This window comes from Myotis brandtii, unplaced genomic scaffold (genome assembly GCF_000412655.1).
Source record: "Myotis brandtii unplaced genomic scaffold, ASM41265v1 scaffold39, whole genome shotgun sequence".
Lineage (NCBI taxonomy): Eukaryota > Metazoa > Chordata > Mammalia > Chiroptera > Vespertilionidae > Myotis > Myotis brandtii.
The window spans coordinates 3429037-3450304 of NW_005364953.1; the positions used below are offsets into that span (position 1 = coordinate 3429037).

At 37.7% G+C, this 21268-nt stretch overlaps 1 protein-coding gene across 4 annotated transcripts in view; it reads right to left on the reverse strand.

Moving 5' to 3' along the window:
• Positions 1-21268, reverse strand: part of TENM1 (teneurin transmembrane protein 1) — a 913380-nt gene that overhangs the window by 549563 nt on the left and 342549 nt on the right. For all 4 annotated transcript variants that reach the window (XM_014544957.1, XM_005872712.2, XM_014544958.1 and 1 more), the window contains 2 exons: positions 6029-6289; positions 3527-3583 (listed from right to left, as the gene is read on the reverse strand). In XM_014544957.1, the coding sequence (XP_014400443.1) occupies positions 3527-3583; positions 6029-6289 (318 nt within the window). The remainder of the gene's footprint in view (positions 1-3526; positions 3584-6028; positions 6290-21268) is intronic.

Here is a 21268-nt window from a genome sequence, read left to right on the forward strand (position 1 = left end):
ATACACACACACACATATATATCTCCAATATAGAGCCTGGTTAAGGGTAGGTAATCAATAAATACTATTTGCTCAGAAACATCATTATCCAGAAGATATAGTTATTAATAATTTCTTTGCAAATTATCCTTTATTAGTTAAAGATTGCAAATGCTTTTTTCCTAAATAGTTCCCTCCATTTAGCTTTTTAATAAGCAATTTAATTTTCACTTTTTATAATGCAACTGTTTCATTTAGGCAATATGTGAAAAATGCATTCTTGGAAATTGATTATTTAAATTTAGTTGCTGATATAGGGTTTTTTTTCTCACCAGTCTAATATATAATCAAATGTGATTATTAAAGAATACCCTAGTCACTGAAGTGTATGCTCAGATAGGACTTCCAAATCCTTCTAAGAAACATCCACTGGATCCCCTATCAGAGGCAGAATATTGGGGTTAGATGACCAGAGGTTTGACCCATTTCTGCCCTTGGGAAATTAGAGAAGTGCTACAAAAATATTTTATCTTTTAGTTTTAATGTTTCCCCTCAGAGTAGTGTACATTTCTCATTTATTTAGTGCCCACTGTGCTCCAGATCCAGTGACTAAGTACTGAAGCTAAAACAGTGAATAGATCAAGTCCTACCTTCCCATAGCTTGCTGTCTAGTATTTATCAAACACTCTTATGAGGACACAAAACACACAATTCAAGTATTAGACTATGATTAATAGTAACACTGGCAGTAAGGTGAAATGAGAGGGGCAAGGGGTTAAAATTTAAAAGAAAAGCATTATGACTGATATCAAAGTTTCCTGCTCACAGGCCTCAGGATGGAGGGAGCTTCAGTACATCTGCACTTTTCCTGTTGTCTATTAACTATCAATACACAACAAAATGTTTACTTAAGACAGATGTGAAGGAATGGAAACAAAGTTCCTAAGTGTTCTGATTCCCTTGTGAAAGCCAGGAACTCCAGATGCCCTCTGCTCCCTGGTGCTCTCCCTTCCCTGTGCTTTTGGTGCTGAAATGAGGGGCTATTTATTTTAATTCTTCATGAGTTATAGCATGTCAGAGACTTAAATTCAATTATGGGAATTCATAATAGAAGTTTATGAAAATGGGAAAAAGAAGTATTTTGAAAGGCTTGACCAATTAATGAAATGAAAGAAAGAAGTCCTTCATAGACGAAATTTTGGGAATGGAAGCAGAAAATCCATATCATAATCTCCTAGACGGAGAGAACTCAAAGTGTCTTTGAAATCCCATCTCGGAATCTTTCTTAGCTGAACAATTCACCCAAATTAACAATTTCCCCTATCTTCACTTTTCTCCCACAGGAGTGAAGCTTAAATCATTCTAAACTGGTCCGTGATATTGTGCCCATTGCCTCATCAATAATCTGAAAATCAGAATATATAGATAGATAGAAACAAAATAAAATGTCACTGACAGTACTGAGGCAAAGGGATGGGTGGCATGGAGTCTCAGCAGTGAAATGTATAAACACTAACATTTTCAAGCTGTTTCACTCTTTTCAAATATAGCATCTACAAACTAACAGTAATGTAATAGATAGGCCTGCTTTCATGAATGGATGAGATCGATGGGAAATAAATAGCTACATTTCCACACAAACATCAAGTTCAATTCATTGAAAATAACTTATTTCCTCAAATTAACATGCTTTCAGAAGAACCATTTACACTCTCATTTCAACTCCAAGCTTCTCTGCAAGAACCTACGAAAATGTTGAAGGCAGGTCATGTCTGCTTATCACTGATTGAAAATTTATGAAATCCAAATTGGAGAAATCTTACTATAGGTCATAAATAAGGTTCCAAATTTTATGCTGCTTATTGAAAATTAGTAGCAGGAGTCATAGTAACACTTTCAGAGCTGTAACTGAGCAGAGAAAAGTTGTTCAAGTTCAAGTCTTATATTCATATGTAATCCAAGGGAGGGAAAAATGGCTATTTGGAAAACAATCAACTGCATTTAGGTAACTGGCATCTGAATTGCTATTTTATCTCTTCCTCCTATGTATAATGTAGCTAACAATAGAATCGATTTCACAGCATGGTCACGAGGATAAAATGAGTTGAAAACATTAAAAGTATGTTTGGAAATGATAAAGTGCTGATCAAAAATATGCATTCATATTGTACTTATATGTTGCAAGTAGTATTCTAAACCTTTATATACATTGATTCATCCAAGTATCACAAAATCATAGAGGCAGATACAATTATCGTTATGTAACAGATGATGAAATTCAGGCACAGAAACTTTATATAAATTTCCCAAGGTCACACAGCTGGGATTTAAACCTAGGTTGCCTGGCTCCACATTGCAAACTTTTACTAACTATGCTCTACTGTCTCTCTAAATTGAAATCATTCTTGGAGATGCACATTGGACCAACAGAAGCTTGCAGTTAAGGACTAGTTTTTTGCAGACTGGATCATAGGTTTACCTTGGCAGCCGAGCCCAATTTTGTGTTACCCTATCCAGGTCTGAAAATAAACCATAAGGAAAATAAACCTGCAAGGGAAAGAATGCATCTCCTTTACTCCTGAGTCTTCCAACCCTGTCTCAGTAGAAATAGTTAATGATCAAGGTAGATGGTTGATTAGACTAAAGGCCAAATGAAACTGAACAGTCCCAAATATTCCTAAAAGTCCTTCACACATCTAAGAGAGATGACACATAAACAAAGTATAGTGGCTCACCAGGATGAGCAGTTCTCATGGGGGGAGGGGTAATGTACCTTTAGGTAAAGCTGATTATAATAGATATTCCCCTGATCCCTTTCCCCCAGCCTCTTACCAATTTGAAACTCTGCCCTGTGGTCAGATGTGAGGATCTCCCCAAAGTGTTGATTTTTATCAGTCATTTATAAATATTGTTTTCAGTATCCCTATGCAAAAGGGCAAAACTCAATCAATAAGCACAATGAAGGCAAAGGTAAAAGGACATCAATGTCCCCTCACTGACGAATGGCAGTATAAATACACATTTAGAGCAAAGAATGAACAGCATTTCTTTCATTTGAAGGCATGATTTATAATTAATGACATGGATATAGATAGTGTGATTGTAAAGCCAAGCTGAAGCAGCTGAAGGAAAAGACCAAGGCCATTTGGTAGGAAGCACTTTAAAGTTATAACAGTATTGGAACTATAATAAATTCATGGCTAGAGTCCTGCAACAAGGTGTAGATAACATAGAAAATCATGAGGCCAAACCCAAAGCAGCCTGATTTGAATTTCTGCCCCCATGCTAACTCTATGCTTCCCTCTCCCACCTTAAATCTTGCTTTTCTTTCTCCCCAACACCCCCTCATCTCCTTTTTATCACCAATATACACACATGAAGTTTTCCAGAGAAAAGCAAACCAGTAAGCTGCCAAGGAATTAATCTCTGACAGCTTAGCCAGTTCAGTGTGGTGTTTGTCAGAGGGGCAGGAGTCCACTTTGTGGGGTGCGTGTCAGGGGTGGGATGAGATAAAAATACTAGGTGGTCAAATCTTGGGAAAACTTGCCTTGTGTAGATCCAGTTTGAGCCTCCATGTCACAACAAACAGGAGAGAATTTGAAACCTGTAATATGAAATATTTTATTAATTAATCCTTGTCCAAGTCATCTGGGATTCCTAAATCTTTAATCCTTATAGCTATACTATTTTTTAATGAACAGATTCAATGAAATATGATTCCCATACCATAATGTTCACCTTCTTCAAGTGTACAATGCAGTGGTTTTTAGTAGTTTCACAGAGTTGTACAACCATCACTATTATCTATTTCCAGAATAGTTTCATTACCCAAAATCCAAACCCTATACTTAGGGTCTGGCAGGAATATTTTAATGTTTCAAACCAGTGAACTGGTTATAGCTTCAGATGTCAGGAGTGAGATGAGGCAGAATGAGAAGGCTTGGCAATAAGAAGATCATCCACCACCTCATTTCACATAAATTTGGTTACTAAATTTTGTTTGACAGTTGAAGCCCAGAAAGTATAGGAACCATTCCAAGGTCTCCTAACTTACATCCTAGTGCTCTTTTACTTACATGGATATGCATACATACATCAAGTATGTTCCCTTCTCATTTCCATACTTCACTTCCTGTACTCTTTTTTTTTCTTTTAACAATTTTCTTTTTTAAAAATTTCTTTATTGATTAAGTTATTACATGTGTCTTTATACCCCCATTACTCCCCCAAACCCCCCACTCATGTCTTCACCCCCCTGTTGTCTGTGTCCATTGGTAAGGCTTATATGCATGCATACAAGTCCTTTGGTTGTTCGCTCCCCCTTACCTCCACCCTCCCCTGCCTTCCCTCTGAGTTTTGACGGTCTGATTGATGCTTCTCTGTCTCTGGATCTGTTTTTGTTCATCAGCTTATGTTGTTCATTATATTCCATAAATGAGTGAGATCATGTGATATTTATCTTTCTCTGACTGGATTATTTCACTTAGCATAATGCTCTCCAGTTCCATCCATGCTGTAGCAAATGGTAAGAATTTCTTCTTTTTTACTGCAGCGTAGTATTCCATTGTGTAGATGTACTGCAGTTTTTAATCCACTCATCTGCTGATAGGCACTTCATATACCACTTTTTCTTGATCCAGCAATGCATTGTTAGACACTTAGGTTGTTTTAGTATCTTGGCTACTGGGGGGTGGGAAGTAGAAAAAGGCAAATATAAAACCACTAAGTAGAGTCACAAGTCAACAATACCTATATATAGACATGAAAATAAACTAAAAACCCAGCTGGTGGGCTCAGTGGATAGAGCATCGGCCCTGGGACTGGAGGATCCCGGGTTCAATCCTAGTCAAAGGTATGTACCTTGGTTGCAGGCTTGATCCTGGGCCCCAGTCAGGGCACATGTGGGAGGCAACCAATTGATGTGTCTCTCTCACATTGATGTTTCTCTCTGTCTCTCCGCCTACCTCCCACCCTCTCTAAGCATCAATTGAAAAAATATCTTCAGGTGAGGATTAACAAAAATAAGAAAATAAACTAAGAAAATCAAGACCCCAGGGATACTTGGTGATATTACAAAGTGTTATGGCCTATCATTTAGGAAATGATACTCTAACTAGTGGGCAAATGGTCATTCCAAATTATACCCTGTGGCCAGTGTTCCATATGGGCTGAAGAGTATAAGAAGGACAGAATAGAAAATCTGTACATACAGGGATGTTGGCTACCTATCTCCCACCTGGGAAAACACTAATTAGCCACTGCTATCACACCAAGCCTTGTGGTCATGGTGATGGGGACCTATCAAATTTAGACAAACAGAATGAGGAAGACAATAGATTAATGTGTTTAATAAACATTAATGTGTTTTTTATGAAAGGATTTTGTTCTTTGGTAAAGACAGAGAGCAGAAATAAAATACATCAACCTCTTCCCAACAAATCAAAGAAACAAAACTTTTCCACTTCTAAAAGTTGTAAGAAAATAACATATAATTACAATTTAATGGCACTACTATTATTACTCATTGTCTAGCAAATAGGTGATGCTAATTTACCTTCTTTTTTAAAAAATCATTTCCGTCTAACTTGATTAATTTGAATCTGTACACTCGGCATGTTAATCTCAATCAAATAGGAAGCACATCAAGAATATGGTTGCTATACAACTGTTCATTTCATTTTTCACATATTGATATAAAGCCAACATACAGGGAATGCATACTTTCTACAGTAAATACCATTAGTATTGCACTGGCAAATAAATATGAAAATAAAAGGTGAGTAATAAATAAGACATATCACTGACTACATGAGATTATTTCCCTTGGGGGATCACCAGAAAGAAAAAGTATTTTGTCTATCATTGTAAATAAATGTGCCTGTGTGCCAGATCCTTAGGTATGTGCCTTGTCCATGTGACCCTGCTAACTTGCATTTCCATTCTGCATATTAAATAAAAAACTGGCAAACAAAGAGAAGGAAAACAACTTTGAGGCTAAAAACTGCATTCTCTCGGTTTTTACTTAAAACAGTAAAGAAAGTTCTATTACCATTGTCCCCATCAGACTTCCTTTCATGGTCAGTGTCAGTCAAGGACAATGCAGAGTTGGCCCGGCTGGACAAACAGGAACTGTGCTCTGATTTCATCCCCCTTATCCACATCCTCAGTGCATGGTCAGGTGAGGCAGCGCCTTCTGTCTCTGTGTCCACATCAGATCCCATCTCAAGCTGGTAGCCATGCTGAGAGACACTGTGCATGTCGGTCTGGTAGCCAGAGCAGAGAGTGCGAGGAGTTTCACAGAATTCCATCTCTATAGAGAAACAAAGTTCAGAGAAAAAAGTTTAGCATTATGAAACAATACCTGATAAAATTCTTTTTGTCCTCATGTCCCCCTCTCCTATTGCTAGTAATTGTGTGTTTTTGCAAAATTAGAATTCTGGCCATTTTATTTATGGTAGCTACAGTCTGTGCTTATTTTGCACTTCTGTAGCTTAGAATTATGCTCCTGTTGATTTCTACAAGGTTCTGGAAAAAGCATGCCCAAAATAGCTTTATAGCTACAATTTTAGGTTGCACAAAATGTAATGAAATAAGTGAGTGCAGAGGAGTATAAAGTGTAGAAAGCTATCCTTTAAAAGATATTTCCCTTACAGGAAGAATATATATGATCTATAGAGTACACTTAGGCTAAAACTATTAAAATTACCAGATTTTCTAAGCATGTCATATACCTTAGAGTTAAAAATAAATAATTCAATATGAAAACTCTGAAGAAAAAAATACTAAGTTTAAATATACTTTCCTGAAGTATTTTTCCTAAAACATATTAGTCTAATCTCTAAAATTATAAGTACTTAATATCATTATTTCCCATTATCTCCAAGGACTTTGAAGCCTACTTTATGCTAATTATTCTGTTTCATTCATTATTTCAACAAAAACATAATTGTATACTGTACCTCAACAGTGCTTCATAGTTTGGATTTTATTCCCTTTTCCACCAAATCTTAAAGTCATAAAATGTTTAGGATCTTAGAAATGCTGCCACTAATCACTACATTTTATGGTTGAGGAAAATAAAGTCCAGAGTGTAGATATAGCCCACATCCACAGCCCATGTGAGATAGTGACAGAGCCCTTTTTGCTAGACACCCATCTGGGCATGGTTTCTGCTAGACACCAATGAAACTCCATCAACTTATTGTATGAATATCGGGCACTCAGTCTTACAGTCAATTTTGCATTCAGTTATGGCAAGGTGTCAAAAAGGGGAAAAGATGCTTTAACAGTCCCTATTAAGTTAATGAAAAATGACCACATGCCAAGACATATCATCTGAAATGTCCATGTAACAGTTAGATAAGGTAATCCGGTGGATGTTGTACACTGTATAGGATTTTCTCAGACTGACATCAGAAACAGGGTATGTCATTTGGCCAAGAAGAAGCTTAACTGAGTGCATCTAATCCTTGGCACATATCAATAAGATGCAAACCCTAAAATGAATTTAAGTCTCTGAATACAGAAAGTGCTAAAATTTAGACAGACCATATTCTAAAATGAAGAGTACAGAATCTGAACATACTTTTAAATAGCTATTTTTGTGACATAGGGTTTAACAAATCAAATCCACACTAGGGATCGAGCCCACAATCTGGGCATGTGACCTAACCAGAATCAAAACCGGGACCCTTCTATCCACAGGCCAACACTTTATCCACTGAGCCAAATTGGCTAGGGCCACAAAACTTTATGAAAGTGTGTTTCTCCTCAATATAAAGCTAAAGGGAAAATTCCATTTTGCCCAATACAAATCTTAGTGATCAATAATATTGTGAACAGTTAATATTCATGCCTCTGAATTTCACAATGTTTCATTATGCAGTCCTACTGTGCAGTTATTGCTACAGCAAACTGATAATGAACTTGTAAGCTTGAAGCTATAGGAAAGGAGTTTTACATAAGCCTGCATTCACAACTCCTTTCATTCCCCTAGATCAGAGGTTCCCAAACTTCAGCATACTTCAGAATCACCTGGAAGGCTTGTTAAACACAGATTGCTATGCACACCTCCCTTTTCAATTTCTGATCCAACAGTTCTGGAGGAGGGCTGAAGATTGTACATTTCTAACAAGTTCCTAGGCAAGGCCTATGCTACTGGTCCAGGGACCACACTTTGAAAACTATTTCCCTACAGACTTCTCTGAAGTCAGTGGGTGCCAGTAAAAGGGAAGAAAAAGAGCAAGAACAACCTATGTGGCATCACCAAAGATTTTGCAGCAACCAGCTCTGATTCTATATGGAGACATAAGAAATAAGGCATTCAAGCTGAACTGAACTGCTGTGATGGCTTCCCATTTATTTCCCACGGATTCAGGGCACTAATTAGGAAATTCGCTTTCAAAAGCACAGACTTGCATTTATTTTCACTCATACAATGGCATTTGAGATGTGACTTTGCAAAGATTTTAATATAAGCATCTGAGCCATAGTAAAGACATTCATTGGAAAAGGATGAGCAAATAAAAATACACAGCCAATTTGTCATGCCATGTATTAAAATACTAGATACGGCTTAAAAAAGGTTAACAGATGCAACCCTCTTTGTTAAAGAGATTTTATTCCCATTCAAAAAATTTGATTTGTTCCCTTCTAAGAAAATGTAGTGTAACATGATCAAAAATTGCATGGTATTTATTGGAACCATATTTTGATTTGAATGCAAAGACTAAACCACACATTACCTAATTAAATAGTCAGATAAAAGTACACTTCCTTGTCAATATATACTTAGAAAACAAAGAAGGAAAGAAATAAAAGGTTTCAGTTATTTACAGTAAATAATGTTCATTGAACTGCCTTACTTCCCTTTCTTGAAATCAATGTTACCATTTAAATTATTTCCTTAAATACACAAAAGTCTTGGTGGTGTTCAAAATTCCTATAGGATGCATTTTTCTAGAAAGCACTTACAATGCACCTTAAGTGGTTGTTTTTAGCTTTATACATATAACCTTGTTACCTAAAATACTATATATTCCCTAGAGAAGATAAAAGTTCAATTGGATTTATTATAGATCTATTCTTATCAAAAAGCTAGCCACAAGAGAAATGTAAGTACAATCTTAGGGTATCTATGCTTTAAATGAGTAGACTAGTACCATAAGAAACTATACTTTCAGAAGTAAACAGATATAGATGCTGCCAAGTGAATGATGTATTTGGGACCCTACAGACATGTATTTAATTTTTATTTTAAGGAAAACCTACCTACTTTCCAATCTTGTAAGAGACAAAATCTGAGCATATTAATAGAGATGACATCCAATTTTTAAAATGGGCAAAAGATTTGAAGAGACACTTTACATGAAAAGACAGAGGAATGGCCAATAAGCAAATTAAAAGATGCTCAATATCACTTGTTATCAGCAAAATACAACTAAAACCACAATAAGATACTACTACAGACCTACCAGAATGGCTTAAAAAATTCTGACCACACCAAGTGTTGACAGGGATGTAGAGCAACTATATACTCTGCTGGTAAGAAAGTAAAAAGGTACAACCACTTTGGAAAACAGTCAGCAGGTTCCTAAAAAGGTGAAGCTGTACTTAACAGGAGAGCAATACACTCCTGCACATTTATCTCAAAGGAAAGAAAATGTCTACACAGAAATCTGTACAAGGTAGCTCATAAGCTTTATTCATAACAGTCAAAAAATAGAAACAACTCGTGTCTATGAATAGCTGAAAGGGTATACCTGTGGGATACCCACAAAATGGAATACTATTCAGTCCTAAATATGAATAATCTAATGATATATAATAGGACACATGGCCCTTAAAATAATTATGCTTAATGAAAGAAGACAGATAGAATGTCTATATACTGTATGCTTCCACTTAAAATAAAATTCTTGAAAATGCAAACAGATTTATAGTGACAGAAAGTAGATCAGTGGTTGCCTGAGGAAGACAGTGAGGGAAAAATGGAGAACAAGGGGTAAAAGGAAACTTTTTGGATGATCAATAACTGTTATCTTGATTGTAGCAATAGTTTAACATGTGTATACATGCCAAAGTTTGTCATACCATACATTTTAAGTATATGTGGTTTATTGTACTTTATTTATACCTCTATAAGTTTTTAGTGGATTTTACACCACAAGATAGTAAGATAGTGAGGAGACTGAAGAATCAGACAATTTTCATAGGTGAAGCCAAGGGTCTCCAAGCTAGCAGGAGGCCCTGTTCTTTTCCTTCTAGCAGGAGAAAGTACATATAACATGAACGAAAAGGTAGTCAAAATGTTATCTTGTGTGTAACTAAGCCATGAGGCAACCAAGGCTAACTGATGCATGGTGATCCTCCAGAAAACATATTCTTCCTAGGAACATAACAGTTGAAAGCCAAATTTAAGGCAAAACTAAGGATGAAACATAACTGAGGAGCTTTGAGCAATTAAAGGAACATTCTATACTTGGGGATAATGAGACTAAGTTGAGTGAATCTGGCACATAGGATCAATTTAGCCCTCTACTGATGCTAATAAATTAATAAATTTTTTAAAAAATGAAATGAAGTGCTGAATAAAATGAACTACTGTGTGTTCTCTCTGAATCTACAGATTGATCTGCAGGTGTTCATCCTGGAGAAGCCAGTTATGAAAAAAACTTAAAAGGGAAAGTAACAAGGATCATCTATATCAATGTTTTTCTGCAAGCTCCATTTCTGAGTTTCTGATAAACTCAAGACTTTAATTTTCTTAAAATTGAGCCAATCCACCCTAACCAGTTTGGCTCAGTGGATAGAGCATCAGACTGCAGACTGAAGGGTCCTGGGTTTGATTCCAGTCAAGGGCATGTGCCTTGGTTGCAGGCTCAATCTCCAGCCCTGGTGGGGCCTGTGTGGGAGGCAACAAATCAATGTGTCTCTCTCACATCAGTGTTCCTCTTTCTCTTTCTCTCTCTCTCTCTCTCTCTCTCTCTCTCTCTCTCTCTCTCTCTCCTCCCTGTCCCTTCCACTCTCTAAAAAAATCAATGGAAAAATAGCCTCAGGTGAGGCTTCACAACAACAACAACAAAATTGAACCCACCCACACTTTCTCTAGAAAGGGAGCTTTAAGGCATCACACTGCAAATAAATAATTGGAAGTCAAAAGCCATGATTAATTTTAGCCATAACTTGATTGATTTGGAAAATAACTTCTAAGTGTAGTTCATTTCTAAAATAAGGAAGAGGGAAAGGGGATACAATATAATTCTTAGCTTTAAGTACTGTGACTCATAGAACCCTATGGATTATATGCAAAAGCAGATGTTATTAATTAGCCATGTGGTTTTTGGATAAGTCACTTAACATTTTGGGGCCTCAGTTTCCTCATTTTTAATATGCTTAGGTCCAACTTGAAATAAATCTCTAGATAATTATCGTATTCTAAAATTCTGTAACTATAACTTGAGCCTGTTATGGCAAAATGTAAAAAGGTTAAAATTTTCAAATGGGAAAAAATTTTAGTGATTTTATGAATCAAAGTGCTATTCACACTTCAATTGTGAAGGATAATCATACATGTTAGCTAAGTAAGATCTTGTGTCATAGGTACAAGTCTTGCTATAATAAAGTACTGATACAACCTAGCATATATTGTGAATTGTGAGATTAGTGATAGAGTATATAATATATATAATGTAAAAAAGCAACTGAGTAAATAGCTATTCATCAAACATAAAATTATATAAACATGGCTATTGCAAAGAGTACTTTATAGTATAATGAATAAAAATTCACACAATTAAAAATATTACTGATCCGCTAATAATTCATTATTGGCTCCAGGGAAAATGCAATGGATTGTTGCAGTCTTAAGCAGCAAATACAAAAGAAATGAGCAACACCAGATAGGAGACAAATGCTTTTCACTACTGGGTACCATTTTGTATTTCTCAGTTTGGGGGCTTTGAAAAGCAAATGATATCAAATTGTCAAACAAGTAAGTTCATGTGAGCTTACTTAAACATAGCTCCACTGAACACCCACTCAATTTCAAGTGAAGAAAACAAAACAAAATAGACTTCTTTGATTTCTCACAGTCTTAGAAAATTAGCCCATTTTAATTTCCTCTTCTTTTATTTTGTGAAAAAGCTTTATCAAATGCACAGTACTGAACTAGGCATTAAGCAGTGGGTTAACAGGACTATGTCGTGTCCTTTGGCAAGTTCCACAGAGAGCCTATTTAAAGGCCAAAATGACAACAAAGTAATAAAAGAACCACCCAGACCTGGCCTTTATTTTTCTACTGAGGACACATCAGCCTTTTCTGGGGCACAGGGATGAGGGATGGAGTGCTCCCACATGCAAAACTGGAGCCTGTAGTTATCAGAGGACTTAAAAAAATAACTAAGCTTTCTGCAGCCTACTCTCCCCGTCACAGTTCCAAATGCACCCATTATCTCAGTGCTCAGGGCCTACCAATTATGCCTTATTTAATTTCTGAGATTTCACCATCTGTCAGTATAGTGAAAAGCATGGCAAAAAATCTGGGCAGAGATAAAGCCTGAAGTAGAAACATTCATGCTTTGTGGCCAATATTGGCTAACTGGAACTGCCTCAGAACATAGTTAAAAGACCATGTTAATGTCAAAAAGGATGCTCTCAGAAGTACAATGATTTGCAAATCCGTAAAAATGGCTCAAACCAGAGAAGGATACAGAATTACAGCATAACGTCAAAGGGAAGGGACATGTGGTAGGAACCTTGAAAAATTCAAAAGGGACTCAAATCATATTTAGAGATAGATGACAATATCCCTCATCAATCTAAAGAGGAATGGAATTTGACATGGGGATAAGCAACTTCTATTTCCCTGAACTAATATTCACCTTACTACAGGGCCCCATTTCCACTGTACCCACCTACAATGGGAGAACGTGCTCTGAAGCTAATTCAGACATAAGTTACCACTACAATTGAAAAGGTGATTCCTGCTCTCCAGCCCATAACAAAGGTCTTGAAAAAGAATCAGGGACTAGAAAAGATGGTGGGAGGTCCAGGACTTCAACAGCAACTTAGATCAATGAGAACCTAAGTATGTTCCCTTTATTTCAACATTTTGAATGAGACAGAGACTTCCTGGCCTAAATGAGAAATTTTCAGGGCTACTGAGCACTGCAAATGCATGGTGCTCAATGGCCCTAAAAATTTCTCATTTGTTACCTTTGTTGGTCCAATTTTCTGGCTGTTCATAACACTTTGGAGCCTGAATCCTTATTGACCACCTTGGTCTTCCAGGTATATCTCTGTATTTTCCTTAAGTTCATTAAGCATGTAAAGCTGTTTGTTTAGTGTGTGTCTGTGTGTGCACATGTGTATATGTTAATTTTAAACTGCATTAGTCTGTCACACAATTCCATAAAAAGGAGGGAGACCAGTGAGCTAAAGGGTTAAATGAGCACTACAAACATTTGCAAATGCTTCAAACACATACTCATAAATGCAAACAATGTGACTTCTGTAACATTCTACAGTATTCTGTAAGCATTTACTTTGTGATGAATGAGTAAAGATGCCAAGATAAAACTGTGCACCAGAATCAGTGTCCACGAAGAACTACTGAATAAACTATATTCTGCTCTATTAGGGGATTCTTCTCACCATCTTTCAAAGGTGCCCTTTTCAGTTTTGTTTCTGTATCTTTGGCCATATTTTACCGGACACCTGGAATTCCTCCCTGTGTTTTTTCATTAACCTAGTTCCTAAAAATTAGACCATGTCAGTATTTTCACAAAGGATGCTTCCACTTTACACCCTCCCCTCCCATTTAACTTACCCTTCCCTATAGCATTTCTAATCTTTACTATATAATTTTATACAGGATTATATATATTTTTAAAATATTTATATTTTCTGAATTATACCTCCAAATCTGAGTGTTTCCTAAACTTTTGGTATATCTCAAAATCAAATAAAACAATTTCTGCTAAGTGTTCTATGATGTATGAAGGACTATGGAAATATAAAGTAGTATTTCTGTCTCCTCAGGCCCTAGAATAATTCTAGGCAATGAATGATCATTAAGCACCAAAGTTTTAAAGTCAGTAATTAATATGAAATCATTCTCGAAAGAGTTAAATTCTTCAATACAATTTTGACATATATAAGATGGTTTTGCTTAACATAAAACAATGCCTACCAACACAAATTGAAAAATTGTTATTTCGGTAAATTAGCTATGCATTTCAAATAATAAATGCTCTACAAATTTGGTAAGAAGAAAAAGACAATTGATAGCAATATTAGACTAATGGAAAACAAGTTCTCTGTATCATCTTTGACTGAAATCATCTCACGAGGAAGCTTTCCTCACTATACTTTTTGGCTTAATGAATTGGGAAATGACTTTCTATAAAAATTCTTAAAATATATCCTAGGGTATAGAACTGGGAGGCTCTTACTAAAACTAGTCACAAAGCCTTATTAAAAGTCACTTTCAGCTGGCTTGAATCAAAGCTTCTTTTGTCCTTCTCATCATTCAGTTTCATTCCATAAACCAGACAGAAATTATCATCTTGGTTAAGTTTGCAGAGTGTCCTGGAATGAGTTGGTGGCTCCTCTGAGAGACTCTGTTTTCATGAATTCAGAGGTTTTTTTAAAAATTTATTTTTTATTGATTTCAGAGAGGAAGGGAGAGGAAGAGAGAAATAGAAACATCAATGATGAGAGAATCATTGATCGGCTGCCTCCTGCACAATGGGGATGGAGCCCGCAACCCAGGCATGTGCCCTGACCAGGAATTGAACCGTGACCTCCTGGTTCATAGGTGGACACTCAACCGAGCCACACCAGAGGGTTTTTTTTTCAGGGATAGAAGGATGAAATTCTAAGATTAATGTTCTTTAAAATTAACACACACACACATACCAGTTTCACATGGTTAGCGAACATAATGAAAATAAAAGGTTGTGGAAAGAATACTTAGGACACTCATCCAGGACTTGTGAATTGGAATTCTATTTACAGGAAAACATTTAATTCTGGAGAAGACTTCTACTTCCAGTCAAGATGGGGTGACATGGACCAAATTTATTCTCCTGCCTGAAACAACAACAACAACAAATATATTACAGGACGGTGCTCAGATATTAGGCAATGAAGCACCAGGATCCCTGAGATGTGGGAAGCAAATGAGATGAGCCTTATTATTGCCCCAGCTTACTATCTGCAAAGAATTAACAGGCCTTACCACAGGAAGGAAGAACATAGGTGGAGCTTGTCAAACTCTCTGAGTTGAGATGAACCTGGTAGTATGGGAGGGCCTAGACCACTAGAGTTTGCAGTACAGAGTACCAAAGAGGAGAGGGCCACACAGAAAGAGAATTCCAGGGATCTGCAGAGGGTCCCCCTGGATATTCACTAAATAGCACATGCATGCAAGGAAACCTCCTGTACTGGAGAAAGAACCATCTGAAAGGATTAAAGGAAACAACTGAATCTTAAATGGGGCTGGAAATAGTCCTGTTCTCAAAAGCCAAAGTAAGAAATCTTCTAATTCATGGGTATTGAGTAGAGTATGCCAAAAAGTTTTTGTATTACTATATATATATTACTAGAGGCCCGGTGCACGAGATACGTGCACTGCTGGGAGGGGGTCCCTCAGCCCTGCCTGCACCCTCTCACAGTCCAGGACCCCTCAGGGGATGTCCGCCTGCCGGGGATCGGGCCTAAGCCAGCAGTCAGACATCCCTCTCACAGTCCAGGTCTCTCGCAGTCCGGGACCCCTCACTCCTTACCACCCACCTGCAGCAGAGGTGGGAGAGGCTCCCGCCACTGCCACTGCGCTCGCCAGTTGTGAGCTCAGCTTCTGGCTAAGCAGTGCTCCCCTGTGGGAGGAGTGCACTGACTACCAGGGGGAAGCTCCTGCGTTGAGTGTCTGCCCCCTGGTAGTCAGTGCGCATCATAGTGACTGATCCTTCCACCGTTTGTTAGATTTTTATATTATGCTTTTATTATATAGAATTTTTCTGGTGCCTGGTCAATATTTGGCAATAATTTTATCCTTTTGCATCTTGCTATTAGGCTTTGTTAGGTGGGTTTAGAGCAACATTTGCTCTAGGGCTAATTAAACCTTCATGTCTTATAAAGTTAAACAAACACCTACCATATGATCTAACTATTGCACCTCCCTATATTTAGCCAAGTAAGATGAAATAACAGGTCCCTACAAAGAATTATACACGAATGTTCATAGCAGCTTTATTTGTAATAATAAAAATTTGGAAACAACTAAAATATCCATTAATAGGTGAATAAATGCAAACTCTAGTATATCCATACAATGGAATACTATCTATATCTATAATAATGAAATGGTAATATGCTAATTAGACTGGACGTCTTCCAGACATCATTCCGGATGTCCATCCTGACGAAGCCGGGGCCAGAGGGAAGCCAGCCCCGGTCCCGGGGACATACGGGCAGCCCAAGGGAAACCAGCCCGAGTCCTGGGTGCCTGTGGGCAGCCCAAGGGAACCAAGCCTGGTCCCAGGTGCCAGAGGGAAGCTGGTGCCGGCAGCTGGGGGAAGGAAGGCCTACTCTTGCACAAATTTTCATGCATCGGGCCTCTATTTGAGACCTAAAAAGGAATAAAGTTTTGATGCATACAATAATATGTATCAATATCAAACTAAGTTCAGATTTAAGAAAATAGTCAAAAAGTCTACATATGATATGCTTTCCATTTATATTAAACTCTAGAAAATGCAAACTAATATATAATGATAGAAAGCAGATCAGTAGGTGCCTGGGAGTAGGGTGGGTGGGGAGTGGGAGAGAAAAAAGCATTGCAAAGAGGCAAAACGAAAGTTTTGGGGGTGATATATATGTTCATGATGCTGATTGTGATGATATTTTCATGGGTATATACATTTGTCAAAATTTAGCAAATTGTACACTATGAACATATAGTTTATTGTATATTAATTATACCTTAATAAACAAATTTTTAGAAAACAGAGGAAGAAGACAGGAAGGTTTCTGCTGCTTACTTTAAATAAATGTCCCAGATGAACAATGGGAACAATGAAACATTGTACTATGATTGATAAGACTGAAAAACTAATCTATGTTCACAAACTGCCACAAATGAAGGAAATGACAGATTAATTTCTCTCGACTTGTCTGCCATTTTGCCTTCAATCCCCTGGAATCAGAAGGGCTTCCTTTCTGGAAACCGAAATTCCTGAATGCTTAAGTAGTAATAGACTGATGCAAACATGATCAACAGATTAGGTTTGATTCTAATGTGGCAAGGAGGATTCATGGGCTAATCTGGGCTGAAGGATAAGGTACTGTGACAGATCAGATGGAGCCAATACCAGCAACACACATTTGCTATTGCAACCTTAACAAGCTAGTTGTCTTTGTTTTATACTATTGCTAAAGATTTTTCTCATAATTCTGTATTATCATTCTAGCATAATGGATGTTATTTGTTTCAAAGAAGTCTAGATGAGAGGATATGGTTAACTCAGTACAAATACAGCCTTATTATTTAAATTATCCTTAAAAATTACCTGTCAACAATGAGAGGTCAGTAATGTCCCCTTTGTTTAGCACTAATTTCTACAAGGGCTTTTTAGTAGAATAATGTATGTACAGTAAATGGCAGAATGGATTATTATAGAAACAGAAGCATCTAATCAAACACTCTAGTAATTAGGATCAGTCATGGCCTCATTCTGAAGTATAGTTTATCTAAACTGATAGAATTATTTTTCAGAGTTGTGTTTACATTACAGTCCTACCAGTAAAAAATATTTAGAAAAGGCCATTCTCTATTTGCTATGGAAATTGGTAAACTAATCTACCAGGAAATTCACTTATAACTGACAAAGTACAAGGTTTTAGACTTGCATATCACAATGAGTAGTTCTGATTTCAAAGCACACATTCTCTAGCACAAGTGGATGGAGGTCAAGCTACCAAAGAATATGCAGTTTTACTTTTTTTTTAAGTACATGAAAATGTGATTTTAGCATCTTCTATATACCAGGCCAGAAACATACATTATTTTATTTAATCCTCATAGTATGTCCTGTGAGAAAGGTTATTATTATCCCTATTTTTCAAATAAAGCAACTGAGGTCCAAAGAGAGATTAAGTAAATTGTCAAAGACCACATAGATACCAAGTGACAAAGCTAACTTGGAACAATTTTAACACAGTTCTAATCGCCTTATACAGCATATGAAGTTATAAGTAGCACATTCAAATTCACAGCCTTGTTCTCCTCATTTATGCAGTGTGCGTGTGGCTGATGCTAGAACTTCCTGCTTCTCGCCTCCTAGGTTTCATTCAGCTCTCTGTGGTTTCTGTCTGGATTTTCACAGCCAGCTGCCAAAATACTTTGAGGGATAGAACAGCTGGGAAACAATGGGCACTCACAGTATAAACAAAAAAGAGACCCTAAAACTATGCATATATTAGCTCTTTGTTCTTATATGAGTTTAATGTATTTTTGTACCCCTATTTGAAGTATTATTTCAGTTTGTACTAATTCTTATGGATTCACTTCACCAGAACCATGTCACTTTGACTCATTGAAAATAACAGTAATATTTTAGTGCATATTGTGTGATTGCAGACAACACAAACAACATCTGTGTCTGCAAGCGGACAAATAAAAGAAAACGTTGGCCTCTCCTGTTCTTAGCTCCCAAGCTCAGAGCAGCTGCCTTGAGGAAAGTTTTGAAATTATTTAGCAACATTGACAAAGATGAGACGAATATTATTCATTGGGAAATGTGTGCTGGGGTATTACTTCAGCATATTGTCACCCAGCCAGAGGAGACAATCAGATAAAAATTGGGGGCATTTACTGTTTACAAGTTAGCATTCTCATCTCAGGCTACATAGATGGAGCCTAAATCTATGCTCTACATTAAGAATTTTACATGTATCACAACATTCAGAAAAAGGCTTTGAGTTGAAAATATTCTACAGTTTCTGATTAAATGTTGAGGAAGGTTTTTCTTTATTTTAAATTTATCAAGGAGCTATGAAATTAGATAAAGGCATGCTTCTCTTTAGCCATCACTGAGTGCTAACACTGCAGGCGATTTCTACAAAATGTGCTTTCCAAATCCAAGCTAGAAGGCAAATACAAAGAGCAACAATAACATTAGTGCTTTTGAATTGGAAACTTATATGGCCTGATTCCTTATTAACATTGCCCTAAACATTTAACCCGAACAAGCAAATGAACATTTCAGGCACTTAAAAAGCAATGGACAATCTAGATACATGAATGCAATTGTGTTCATTTTACAGAATCTGAAAAGACGTGCAGGTCAAACAATCTATGAGGATTGCCCAAGGACATTAATGATATCCAAGAGAGATGTAATAACAGTCTGCACAATGCCTGAACAGTTGATTCCATTCAGTCCCCAAATCATCATCTTGGGAGAAAAACACACCAAACAAACCCAAACAGTGATTTGATGTTATATTCACAAAACATCTGCTTGGCTGAATTTTCACTTTTGACAGCTACTTGGCTCTGTTACCAGTTCAAATGGTTGTCCTAGGCATGATTCTAAGGCATGCCTGTTCCTTTTGTCCATCTACTTATCCCTTAGTTTCTCCCATCCTATACCTGGCATACATTATTTTTATGGTATTTAGAACCCTTTGTCCATTTCTTTATTCTCACTTTCTTATTCAAATGTTCCTTTTTATGGTAAATTATCTCAACTCACAGCACTGTGCTAGCAAATTTGATAAATGTAAGCTAGTTTTAGTATACTTGCTCTTCCCCCAAATCATACCAAATTATATATCATTTTAATAGAGCACTTTCACCCTTAGTTTTCATGCACTCAATCCATAAGTTGTTCAATAAGCATTTATTAAGCACCTACAGTGTGATATGCACTGCAATAGGATCCTGGCAGATAAGAAGGAAGAAAAAAATATATCCTCTGCTCTAGTGCAGACAGGGAAATGATAGGAAAATGAGATAAGTACCATGACAAATCCTATATAATAAAACCCTAATATGCAAAATGACCAAACGGCAGAATGATCGGTCAATATGACGTGCACTGACCACAAGGGGGCAGATGTTCAACACAGGAGCTGCCCCCTGGTGGTCAGTGCGCTCTTACAGGGTGAGCACCACTTAGCCAGAAGTCGGGCTGATGGCTGGCGAGGACAGTGGTGGTGGCGGGAGCCTCTCCCGCCTCCGCGGCAGGCAGACATCCCCCGAGGGATCCTGGATTGAGAGAGGACACACAGCCTGGGTTGAGGGACCCCCCCCCCCTTGCCCAGTGCACATATGACATGCATAAAGGGTGATGGAGTCCAAGGGGAAGGACTCATCCTGTCTGGAAGATTGAGAATGGGTTCATGGAAGAGATGATACTTTGAGTTTCATCATAAAGGATGAGTATGCCTCTGACAGGTTAAAAGGTGGAAGAAGCATTTGTAGCAGAGAGAAGCACGTGTTCAATGGCAAAGATATGTGCAAGGGAATGGTGGATTCAAAGACTCCTACATAATAAAAGCCTAATATGCAAATCGACCAAACAGTGGAACAACTGATGGAATGACCGGTTGCTATGACATGCACTGACCAACAGGGGGGAAGACACTCAATGCAGGAGCTGTCCCCTTCCCACAGGCCCCAGGCTAGCCAAGGTGGGTGCCAGTGACCCCCCTCAATCGCCCTGCCGGTCATCCCGCAGAGGGAGGCTACCAGTGGCAGCGATGGGGCGATTGGGGGGCAGGGACAGCTGGTGAGTGTGCTGTGCCACCCCCCTCAATTGCCCTGCTGGTCACCTCCAAAGTGGGTGCCAGTGGGGGCCCTCCCTGATCACCCTGCCAGTTGCCCCACAGATTGGCCCTGATCGCCAGCCAGGCCTGGGGACCCTACCCGTGCACAAATTTCGTGCACCAGGCCTCTAGTAGCAAATAAACTGCTATGTCTATACTATAGATAGATGTGTAGAGGAGCCAGTTTGCAAAGGACCTTATATGACACACTAAGGAACTGTGCCTTGTCTCAAATTATATCCCATGCTGCTCACTGTTCTACATGTAAGGGTTCCAGAATCATTAATCTATAAGCAAATAATTGAATTTTAAGAATTTATCAGAAATCTACAAAGCAGCTCAGAAATTCTAGATCTCTGAGTTTTAATCTAGGATATACAGAAATTCATTTTTTTAGCAAATATATACTGACCACATAGTGGGGGCAAGCACTGTTCCAGGTACTAGAGAAAAGGCA